At 26.1% G+C, this 13,294-nt stretch overlaps 1 protein-coding gene across 2 annotated transcripts; it reads left to right on the top strand.

Moving 5' to 3' along the window:
• Positions 1-655: 655 nt before the first annotated feature.
• On the top strand, positions 656-9,036 carry LOC114129611 (sialin-like). Of its 2 annotated transcripts, XR_007603489.1 has the most exons (9): positions 656-1,059; positions 5,430-5,929; positions 6,871-6,958; positions 7,040-7,263; positions 7,334-7,486; positions 7,568-7,700; positions 7,786-8,024; positions 8,615-8,874; positions 8,939-9,036. XR_007603489.1 is itself a non-coding variant. In XM_027994409.2 (8 exons), exons 1-8 carry the CDS (start codon positions 1,044-1,046, stop codon positions 8,822-8,824), a joined length of 1,563 nt encoding a protein of 520 aa, XP_027850210.2. In that variant the 5' UTR covers positions 656-1,043; the 3' UTR covers positions 8,825-9,036. The 2 variants fall into 2 exon arrangements, 1 of the variants encoding a protein (XP_027850210.2); XM_027994409.2 differs by having other exon boundaries at positions 8,615-9,036.
• The last annotated feature ends 4,258 nt before the right edge of the window (positions 9,037-13,294 follow it).

Below are 13,294 nucleotides of genomic sequence, written 5' to 3' on the forward strand. Positions count from 1 at the left end.
TGATTAAATATTATTTAATTCATAAATATCGTATACTTAAAATACATTTATTTATTATTATAAGTATTAAATAAACAGAATCACGGATTATGTGTTATATTTTCACTAATAGTTAGGCACTCTACTCGCTGTTCATCTAAGTTTTAAATGCTCAATCATCTATAAATCATCAAAATTTAGTTTTTTATTTCATCTTTGGCTTGTGTATAGTTATACACGACAATAATAAGTATATAATATATACATTAAAAAAAAAAAGAAAAGATTTTTCTGAATATTAACTTAAGCCATTTTAAATCTTAAAAATCAATATAATTCCAAATTGGCAAACTTAAATGATTCCTCGTACTAACGATTAAAAAAATTACAAATACAATTTACTTTATAGATAATCGCTGACCCTTGATAAAATTATCATTCACAGGTTACCAATTTACTATATATACTAATAGGAGGTGGTATTTCAAAAAATAAAAGTTTCTATATAATTTTTTAATTTATTATTTTACACAGTAAGCGTAACAATATTAAAAAGCATTGAATGCATTTAACGTGTTGGTTATCATCAAAATAACATTTAAGTGATATGACTCCAATAATATGAATTCAGATAAGATGATTGGTATACAAAATAAGAGCGAATTAATCACCCACTCGCTCTGTCCAAACAGCACAACCACAGTATTATTTCGTGTCGCTCAATACAATTAATTGTGAAGAAACGGCCCATTATATTATGTAGATGCAGCCGAACTCAACTGCAGATTAACAAAACTATTATAACGAAAACATCTCACATCGAATCTTTAATAAATATAAATATAGTATCATTTTAAATTATTTTCACGAGTCTCGTATACGGAACAGTATTATTAATACTGTAATAAGGCAATTGATCGAAAAGCTAACGTGGAAATTTTCATTTTTCGAACAAATTACGACAGTCATCTATAAATTATTGTTCAAAATAGTAGATTCTCATATATATATATACAATATACATACAGACACCAAGAGAACAATATTATATACTAACCGTCACTATGAAATTTTATTCACGTAAGTAAACGTTAATCCCACAAATGTTATAATAGCATGTTTTTCTTGTATATATATATATATATTAAAATAAGAAACAATAATGTTTTCATAGTACTTTTTATTTATTAAGTTTATTTTAATATAAAGTTTTGACGTTTTATTCTTATTAAAAATTTATTATTCACTTAATTTTATAATGTAAATAACCAAATATCAAATTTTTTCTATGATTTATCTATTAATTTTGTGTCGGTTAAAATGTGAACATTTATGTTTTAGTCATACTTTGATGTCTTGACCGTTATAATAAGAACATTTAAATCACAATTTAATTTTTTAAATTGCAACTTGATTAAATTGAATTTTTATTTCATAGTAAAATAAAAACTTAAATTCGCTCAATAAAATTTTAAGATAAAAATGTGAACTTTGAATAAACGAGAAACATTATAGGTACCTACCCAGAAAAATATTTTTATTGCTTTTTACACTTTTTATTACCTATACATTTCATTTAAACTTTAATAAATATTATTGTGAGTATTATTAACAGGTGTCTCTCTATTCAACGTTTGACCACATTTATAAATATGTATATTTAAAAGTTCTAAATACGATTTATAGGTACATTAAAATAATTTCTGAAACAAAATAAACAAGTATTTGTTTTTAGCAAAATAATCAATCGATAGCAAATAGATTCTTTATTTAGATATACTCGTGTTATTCTTAATTTTAAACATAAGTTATATAAGAAACTATAAAAAATAATTGTTCTTAAAATTAAAATTAATTTTTTTTTACGTAAAAAAAAAATATTATGATCTGGAAAATCAGATTGTATAATTTAAGATAAGTTATACAAAATACTTATAGATAGGTACATGATGTAGTCACATAACTTTATTATTAGTTGTTGATAAATTTTATTTATCGATGTACTATGAATCACAAAAATCGAATAAACAAGTTTATAAACGTATCGCTGTAGAGTTAGATTAGTCATTACTAATTATGATTTTTACAATAAAAACGATCAATTAAAATAATTTTTTAATTATATAACTTTAAAATGTATCTTATTAAAAAAAAAGTAAGTTATCATTAAATGTATACAACAGTATAAAAGAACATGGTCACAAATCAGTAATCATAGTAAACGGTTGTTGTGGAAAGGAGATTTCAAACTTAATTATCTCTGTTTATCAGCCATTATAATTATAATGTCATCCAATAGATTACATTTTTAGTCTTGACATTATTAATTTCATATCAATATGTAATTATTCCAGTGCATTTAGTTATATCGTTGTATGGTTATTATCAGGGTTAGGATTTGTATGCAATAAAAAATTGTAAAATATGTTTTTTATTTACCAAAATATATGCAAAAATATGCATTTAAATTTTTATAAGATTTTTTTTTTATTATTATTATTAAGAAAATTTGTCTGAACCATTAGTTTCGACAATTACAATAAACATATAAATATATAATAATTAATAAGTTACTAAATTAGAAAAATATTATTTTTTTTTTTTTTAATTATGAAACCAGCCTGATTGAATAAATTAAGTGTGGATAAAATATTTTTATAAGATAAACACAAAAATAAAGTAACAAAAAAAAAATTGTCTGTTCTTTATATAATATTATAATTGAGAAATAAAATAAAATAAAATAATTTAGAAATAAAATTTATAACTTACATTCAAAAGTGTTACATGCTACGACAACATAATTGTTTAAATTGCCAAGTATAAATGAATTAAATACGAAATAAACAATAAAACATGCATTTTTCGCATTATTTTAATCGAAATATGCAATAATATTTATTTTATTCAATATATGCAATAATATGCATTTTATCCAAAATATGCACAAATATGCAAAATAAAAACACCACCATCTATCTCATCATGACGTGATTCGTGGACATTACTGACAAAGTCAATAATCAGAAGTCGCAAAAAAAAAACATGCTGTTGCATATAAGTCCTAGCCCTGGTTATTATATTCTGACGAATATATTTTTGTTTTTTAGACTTTCAAATAATTGTTCTTAACGAGGGTAGAAAACACATACGATATTTTTTCCTTTATCTATATTATGTACTTCTAACTTTTTGACTACTGACCATCTATGATAATTTCTCGAAGTAAATAAAACATTGAAATTTTCTGTTGAACATAATGTTATTATAATATTATGATCAAATATTTCTATAATTCTTCTGTTAACATTAATGAAATTTCTGTAAATACCCTTATCTATAAGCCTGCTTTTAATATTGATAATATTATTATTTCCGACAAGGACCGAACACTTTGGCATGACGTTATAGTGGTTATAATAATTGATGTATATAACCTTTACCCCGCATCTCACGATAATAATGTATTGACAATAAATAGGCACATTACACATTACATTTATATTTCTAAATGAAAATTATTAAACAATAAGATTTAATCGTCTTAATGAAAATGACAAGGCCAATATAATATAGCCATATTATCTTACCTATCAGGCCTACATTGACAAAGTATATATATAATATGTATGTATATAATTTACCCTGTAAACTAGTGGGGGTTATAAAGACTGAAGACCTTTTGATATTTTAAAGATCTTTAATGGTGTCTAAATTAAATATCTACGTACAATAATTTATAACATGTTCATGATTTACCACTTATGAGTATTTAATTTTTACTTATATGAGTTATATAGATTATAAGTACATAGTTTATGTCTAAGCAACTTTTTTCATTCTTAGATCCATCTTTGAATATACCTACACTTTTAATTTGTATAGATACGGTTAACTAACTAATTTTAAAATAAGAGCGTTAAAAAATTAACGGACCATTAACAATAACTTAATTCTATTAATTTCAACTTCAAATAATATTTTTTGTAATTTACTTAAAACCAAAAGGCCAATATCAAAATATCAAACTGTTAACGAGAGCTTTTTTAAAATCAAAAGTTATATATAATATCTTCTTTTGTCATGAATGATTTTAATGGTTATAAAATCTAAAAATGGTCAAAGTTATTCTACGTTAAATCTTGAAATTTATTTTTTGTTTATATCAAAATTTAACGTAAAAAGTTACATATTATAATATTTAACATTATAAATAATGTAACATGTAAAAAAATCAAAGGTAAGAACTAAATAGTTCTACAGAATATACAACTTTGTATATATTTTTAGGTAATACATTTTTTTTATTCAGTTAGCATTTATTTGTTCTGAATTGATTCATATTTTACGGGAATAATAATTCGATTAAGTAAATAAAAGAGGATATATTATCGTGGCGTTATAACCAAAATATTAGGACGATCTTATCATTTATTTTATTAATATGATATATATTATAGTACAATAATTAATAATATATATTGATATAATGGTATACACTATTTTATGGGAACCTATAGTATGGTTGACGCAATGAATATAAAACGATAATAATTTTTGATAATCGGTATTATAACTAATTAATTGTATTAAATAGATAGAATCTATTGATTTTAATTCTCCATAGTTAAGGACTGACACTTGACAGGTTCTATTTATAGACCAGGTACCCTCAAATAACAATGATTTTTATGTTTTATAATTTATGACATTTATAATGAACTTAGTATAATTTATGAAAAATAATATGGTAATGTAGTTATACATAGAATACAACAACTATATATTTGTCGATTGTATTGATTATCAACACTCTGTAGTCCTGGATAACTCTTTGAACAATGGCATTAATTCGTTATACGTGAATTAACACGTGAAACATTTATGTATAAAAAGTAGAATTTTCAAAAAGAATTGATTTAACTGATAGGTTAATTTATAAAATGTATATAGGTAGTTAAATAAAGTAATTACACTTATGCATTGTTCAATTAAATTTATGTTAAGCTATAATTTTCTTAATACTCAAAAAATAATGTATTAGATATTTAATTGTAAAAGTTGAAAATTTATATGAAGATCAAAATAAATATTACCTAACTTAATTTAATTAAAAATAAGTTATTCAATTTTATTTTTTTAATATTACCTATACCTAGTATGTATAATAACTAAGTACGTCTTACTAGACGTATTATTTTCAATCCATCGTCTAGAAGCAACTATTAAGTCGTTACAATAGATGTTAGCTGCAGTTTTTATTTAAATGTAAAAGTTAGTTGTTAAATCGAAAAGTTTGAAAACATTAACTCGCAAACCGTAGTCAAATGTAAAACGTTCTCGGTGAAAATATAATAATAACAATCGTGTGATGTTATCGACGTTGCAGTTCGATGTTTTTAATTTTTTTTTTCTCGTCCCGTTGTTCCGGGTCGTTTTCGGCTGTGCAGGACGCGTATCCCAGAGATGGGTGATGGCCGTGATGGGGATGCTGGGCGTGACGATGGCGTACGTGATGCGGGCCTGTCTGGGCATCACGCTCACGCAAATGGTGTTGCCGGTACAGGTGCAGGGGCGGCGCAGCGATCCGCTGACGGCCGTGCAACACGACTACTGTCCGATGACGGGAACGGCGGCGGCGCACTCCGCTCCGGCGTCCAACCGGACGACATCAGTGGCGGCCGCGGCACCGGCGCAAGGGCGCGTTCACGGCGATCGCCCGCGGTTCGACTGGGACGAGGAGACGCAGGGACAGGTGCTGTCGGCGTTCTACTACGGTTACATACTCACGCACCTCCCCGGCGGGGCGCTGTCCCAGAAGTACGGCGGCAAGCACACCATGGGCCTGGGCATACTGTGCACGGCCATATTCACACTGATGACGCCGTTCGTGGCGCACATCGGGTCCACGCCACTGACCATCCTGCGGTTCGTGGAAGGACTCGGCGAGGTATAATATTGTTAACGCCATATTATAACGTGTCGTCTGTATTCGCGTTATCACACCATATAACATTTGAAGTAGTTGTGACCGAGGGTGGGAAAGTCGACGATTATTTTTATATACGAGTATGGTAAGACGTAACCATTGATAATATTACGTATGTTATAGACATGTCGAGTCGCCACATGATCGTATTAACTCGTTGTTTCGAATTAATGTAAAATCAAAGTCGAATGTAAAGTCAAAAGTCACTTAACTTTTTATTTTTAATTTGTAAATTACAATAAGATGGAAATTTAACAGCTCGGTTATATATATACATATATAAGATAAATTATTAACTGAAATTGACGACGCAATCCAGTGGTAGACCGAACTAGCAGACATCATTAATAATTGATATATTATTTATTTTTGATAATTTGATATGTCAAGACGTTGCGACACCAAAGATTTTTTGAACATCGAATAAAATTATCCGATAGTGTTGAGATGTTTGAAATTAATGTTTTTGGTTAAGATTATGTTTTCTCTGTGGATATTTTATGCTTATTATTTCGTTTTCAATGAGGATCAAAATATTGAAATCCATGACTAGTACATTAAACACTTCTTAAGATTAAAATGCAGTACTTATAAAACAATGTAATATAACACTATAAATAATATTAACCATTATTTATTTAATTTCTTTTTTTTTACTAAAATAATAATTTAAACTAAATCAAATATATTTTAAGTATACGAGATTCATATGAGGGAAAAATAACTTAATGTGTGTATAAAATGAATTAATTGATAAGCATCTACATATTACAAAACAAATTTTAACTTGCTTGCTTGGAAATTTAAAAAAAATGAAACTCTTCATTCATACATAATGAATTATTATCCTTATACTTAGTTATATTCAATTACACAGTGCGTTTATTTTTTTTTCCACTTAGGGGATGACGTTCCCAGCGCTTTGCACGCTCTTGGCGCAGTGGGCGCCACCCGAAGAAAAAGGAAAGTTCGCCACACTGGTGTTTGCAGGTAACGAATAACGAGTATTCATGAAATAAAAATTATACTAGGTACACAAGCGATAACTTACTCGCATAACTCTGTACACAGGTGCGCAAATCGGTAATATTTTGTCGAACTTTTTGAGCGGTTATATCATGCGGTACATACCTGGCGGTTGGCCAAACGTATTTTACTTATTTGGCATTATTTCGATCATTTGGTTTGTACTCTGGTGCATGTTCATCTACAACGATCCAAATTCTCATCCATTCATTTCGGACGAAGAGAGGGCCTATTTAAAAAAATCCATTGGAAGATTAGAAAGAAAGAAGGTTGTGCAGTTTTTAAGTCAGACCTTCTCTAACATTGTATGAACTGTGATACTATGATTTATGTGTATAGGATCTGACACCTACACCTTGGAAATCCGTAATAACCTCTGGGCCTGTATGGGCACTGATCATAGCTGGAGCAGGACACGATTGGGGCGCTTTTACTTTAATCAGCGATCTTCCCAAGTATATGAATGATGTATTGCACTTTTCTGTGACGGAAGTAAGTCAAAATCAAAAATTATATCTATGCCAATGAATTAGGTACATTTTTAATATTAATTCAAAATATTTATGACATTAGAACGGTTTTTTGTCTTCAATACCATTTTTTGCCCAATGGATCACATCAATTGCTGCAAGTATATTAGCCGATCGTCTAATAAGTAATGGAACGATGGGAGTCACCAAAATCCGAAAAATATATGCCATAATAGGTATAAACACCGAGTAAAAACAATAAAACATAACAATAATAACAATAAAAATATAAAAATAATATCAAATTATACATTTTTTCAGGTAATCTTGGTCCCGCTTTGGGAGTGATGGGTGCCTCATTTGTTGGATGTAATAAAATCCTTGCAACATTGTGTTTCACCTGTGGCGTAGCTCTTATGGGATTCTGCTATCCTAGCTTACGTATTAATTCACTTGATTTGTCACCCAATTATTCACCTACACTAATGGGATTGGTAAATGGTATTGGGTGTTTGTCAGGAATGGCCACTCCATACATGGTAGGAATCCTTACACCACATGTAAGTTTACGTATCCATTATTACAAATTAAATAATAATTATCAATAATTTCAATTGATTTATTTTACACATATTTGTATACTGTAAGTATTACATACACAATAATTATATTACATAGTATAGTTTGTATTTTTGTGATTTTCTATACTGAGAGGAATTTTTATCTTAAGTTTCATTTAAAGTTGGTTTTGTATTCACGAATTAATCCTTTAATTCAGGTGATTCAGGAAAACCTACTATCTAGCAAAATATAAGGTGTATATAAAAGGAGTTTAAAAAACCATGGTATCTATGGTATTATTTAATTTCATTTGTGTGGTTCAATTTTTTACTGTATTGTGTATAACGTCATAATTAAAAAAAAATATATAAATAATAGTAGTACTTAAATTATGTGTTAATATATCATGTCATCTTGAACAAAATATAGTTTTTTACGAAACGGGTGTTGGTAATAAATAAATGTATGTCGTATACCTACCTGAATATTTTGCTTTTTTCAAAAACTTATTCTAGATCACTAATTATCTAATGTTATGTTATCTAATATCAAAGAATATAATATATTTTATATTTTTTAATTTTTTTAGAGAACCGTTTTAGAATGGCGTTTGGTATTTTGGATCATGGTCATAATAATGATGTCAACATCTATAATTTTTGCGTTTTTTGGATCCGGTGAAGTACAACCATGGGATGACATAAAACAATATCGTTTAAGCGAAAACGAAAAAGAAAATAAAGAAGGTGAATCAAATGTAATACAAATGAAATCAATAGAAAACATCAAAATAGTTTGATTCACAATCTAACCCATACTAGCAAAACCATCAAAACCATCCTAAACATTGTAAATATAAATACATTTTACCTATTAATTTAATTATTAAACTTTGTTTTATTAATTGTTTTAGAAATGTTCTGTTATCTGTTGAAATAATAAAAGAAATTGTAATTGTTTGTACATCATTATTTATATCTAATAAAATAAATAAAATATTTTTGTACATTATTATGTTATTTGGATTTTATTTATAAAAAAACCGGGAATCTCTAGCTAATATTATTTATACATATATATATATAATCATATTAATTAAACAGTCAGAAATCAACATTGCTTTATTTAAATTAAGTAGTTTGACATTATTATAATAATCACACAACACATCAAGTCAAGCGGTTAATTTAAATTTACTCGTTTCTCGGAAAGCTTTTATTTATTTATTTTTTAATAAATATTAATATTTATTTTTTATTTATTGTTATTTCTGGATTATACGTTAGCCGAAATATGTTTTAGATTGGTGTGATGTCGTATGTATCGGAAAATTCAAAATTTGAAGGTAGAACTCTGAAACATGGGATGATTATTGCAACATATACCTTTAGTTTGTTGATAGGGTGAGGTTAAATAGCAATTTAAAAAAAAAGCACAGACCATTTACATCGATATTTATTATTCGTGGTACCGATATTGTTTAATTTATTCACCATATTGATTTTCTAGTTGTATATTTAGGATAATTCTAATACTTATGACAGAGATTCAAAGGTTTCATTGATTTATTTAAAAACAAATTTAAAGGATTTTCTATTGTACTAGCAACATTAATAATTTGCTTATCAGTCATTGTAGCAAGAATAGGAAGACAGTTAATTATTATTTATACATTATATTATATACAATACATTAATACACACATGTATTTGTGTATATATTATAAATAATAAATATAATAATATTTATAATGTACTTTTATACCCCCTTAAATCAATATTTCAGGCGAATATGAAATTATAATGCAGTATATAAGTAAATCGTTTATGTGGTACCATGATGACCATATTTATTTTAGTGTTATCAAAATGTTGGCCATCATTTTTGGTAATTATGCGTTTTTTTTAAGTATGTATGTAAAAAATGGTTTTTATAAAAAAATTAAATTAAAATAAATAAATTTATTAATATATGATACGCCTGTATTGTAATACTGATTCATTGACAGTATTTCTATTTTCTATTTACAACCACATTTAATAATTAAAATTAATAAATATTTTTATTATTTTAACAATTAAAATATAGATTTTTACACTCAATGTTTAATCAAAATTAATATTGTATTAATAAATTGAATGTATAATGTTTACTCTATATAACCTATGTCGAAATTATTGTTTTGTTGAGAGCTTAGTAGATAATAAAGGAACTTAATAGATAATGTTGATTTATTTATTTTTAAATAGTCTTACATTTATTATAATCTAATAATTTCATGATTTTAGTTTTTCATAAAATCGTAACCTTTTTTTCTTTAAAAGTGGTGAAAATTAACAAATTTATAAATAGTATGCAACAATTCTAAACAAATAATTTACTGACTATTTTTAATAATAACTATTAATATTTAGTCATTATGGTTATGATTCATCAATATTATTGTTACTTCAAATTATTTGTTTTATGTTTCTAAAATCAAAAACTATGTATTTTTTAATTTAAAATGTATACTCACTTATTTATTATAGTATATATAACTATAAATTATGTACTAAATATTACTTTTTTTATACATTTAGTTTTCTTATCAATAGGCAATTACTATTTTATTTATGTGTTAAATTATTTGTTAAATACTTTTTACATTGTTATAACAAGTTGTTTATATAATATATCATTTTTTGATATGGTTGTTAATCAAAAACTAATTACTGTAAATACTTGACATTTTCACCAAATGTTGATATTAGTGTTATCTATATATTATAGTTAAATTTTCAAAATATTTTGACTTTTTTTGAGCTATCTACAGCCAACTGAAATTTTCGATTTTTCTAAGAATTTTTTTTTTGAAGTATCGATAAAAAAAACTTGGATGACTAAAACAACTAAGTTACAATTTTTTTTTTATAAGCATTTATAGTTCAAAAGTTTTACTAAATATGTCAAAGTCGTGAAAATTTACAAGTTATTTTGTAGTTGAAAAATCCTAAAATTGTTTGTGTTTATATCTAAGGTTAAACATTATTAAACATATTCAACGCTAAGTTTTCCTCTTCGAAAAGCTGTAGAAAAAACTCGAAATTTTTTGAATTTTAAATTTTTGTGAAATTGCGAAACGATAACGATTTTAAATATTTCTGAGTATTCGAAAAGTAAAAGTTGTGGATACTTAAAAATTTCAACAGTTATTTAGTTTGGCATTTTCTTTACATAATTTAATTTTCAAAATATTTTGCTTATTTTAATGCTATTTTTAGGCATTTGAAATATTCATTTTGTTTAATTTTTTTTTATAAATATCGATAAAATGTTTTTAGCTGAGTCAAAATACTTGAAAATTTAATACAAAATTTTCCATAAGTTTTTTTTACAATAGTTATAAAATAACTTAAATGTTAGTGTATTTAGGCTATTAAAACTAAACCTCCTTTTTCTTCAACCACTGGAAATTATATCCTATGCTGAAAAATCATCTCCGTTCAGAATTGTTTTTCGTATACAATGATACCTATTATTGGATTCAAATTTAACACTCCTGTAATATATAACAGTGATCCACACAATACCTAATGTAGAGCAGAGCGGTACCCACTTGACCGACTTTTTAATATTAGTAATAAACTAATACATCAATAACAATACAAAAGTGTTTCTGTTTCATAATAATAAAGTAATATCATATTTATTGTAATTAATGACATTTCAACGAAAAACGTAATACCTATTAATAAATTCAAGCAACTTAATAAAAATGAATACATGGTGTTACGAATACGACAATATAATATTGTTAAGGACTAACAGATTATCAGAATTATTGTTAGAAATTAAAATGTGTTTAATTCACAATAAACGGCTGCAATATGTAAACATTCCAAGGTAACAAAAAAAAAAACAAAAACAAAAGTAGTCAGATTTTGTTATATTAATCCCATGATTTATTTAAAAAGTTGTTTATCGTAATAGAAATATCAATTAACCTTATAACTAGTGATGACCTGTTCTATACTAATTATAGTTCCCCTCACATTGTGAATTTATGAATTATAATCTATCTACCGCTCTACCGCAGTAACATTAATAAAACTAGTTTACGAGAAAGGTAATTAATCAAATTGTAAAAATTTCAAATACATGGTGTTACGAATACGACAATATAACTGTCACTTATAGATATTAGATCTATGAAACATCTTAAGAACAAGTCGCAAGGTGGAAAACTGACCGAATCAGAGCTTCTATACTGTTAAAATATTTTTAAATATTATATCATATTATAAAGATATAAATACATGAATACATATTTTTTTTTTCAAATTTATTGTTTAAAATTTTTTTTTAAAACAGTTGTATTATTATAATGCTAAAGTTTTTTAAAGTGAAAGCTGAAAAGTAAAACTTTTAATTTAAAACGATAACTTTTAGTCCGTTTATTAGTTATAATATGATGAATGGAGTTTATAATGAAATTTCAATTTCATTAAATTTACGATATTATAATATGAAATAAATTATGGTTATTTTCAAAATAGTATTATAATATTATTAAATGGGAATATTTCTGTGTGAGTAATTACTAGTTGTATAATTGATGAGTGATCCATACTCAAGTCCATTGCTATGAAATTATAGGTACAAATTTAATCCTAGCTTTATCCGACTATATAAGGATCTTTTGGATCACGAATAATGAATATTTTTTTGTTTATATAGAATTGGTTAAATGAAATAAAATAATTACAAATAATAATAAATTGTACATGTAGGTATAATTTTAGATCTGTATTTCATATTATATCAAAACCACTCAAATTCCTTTGTGTTAAAAAATATGAATAGTTCGCATTTAACGGATAATGCATATAAGTCAAATAAACTGCCGTTATTTAATTTTGGCATCAAAACTATACGATTTTATACTACGGAACGAGATAAAATCATAATATATACAGAACGATAGACGCGACTACTGCGTTATATCAGTTTAGTTGGAACACGTTTGATGTACAATGTCCAAGGATTAATGTATTGATGTAGGTTTATATAGGTATCAGGTTAAAAAAAAAGACCAAAAAAGCAGAAAAATTGGATTCGTGGAAAAAATCCTTTCACTTGTGTTCATTGGAAGCGCTGCGGGCGGGAACCGCAGATTCGAAATGTAGAGGTCAGGTATATCTTTCTCTTTCTTACACTAATAAAAATTCACAATATTAATAAATATTATAGGTACTAGGAAGGTATATTATAGAAGACGTATTCAATA

Source organism: Aphis gossypii, chromosome 1 (assembly GCF_020184175.1).
Source record: "Aphis gossypii isolate Hap1 chromosome 1, ASM2018417v2, whole genome shotgun sequence".
Taxonomy (NCBI): Eukaryota; Metazoa; Arthropoda; class Insecta; order Hemiptera; family Aphididae; genus Aphis; species Aphis gossypii.

What these genes read in the sequence shown, in the direction of transcription:
- LOC114129611 (XM_027994409.2), top strand. An exon ending in CGCCACACTGGTGTTTGCAG is followed by an intron (nt 6,959 to 7,039) that starts GTAACGAATAAC and finishes CTCTGTACACAG; the next exon opens with GTGCGCAAATCGGTAATATT. An exon ending in TGCACTTTTCTGTGACGGAA is followed by an intron (nt 7,487 to 7,567) that starts GTAAGTCAAAAT and finishes TTATGACATTAG; the next exon opens with AACGGTTTTTTGTCTTCAAT.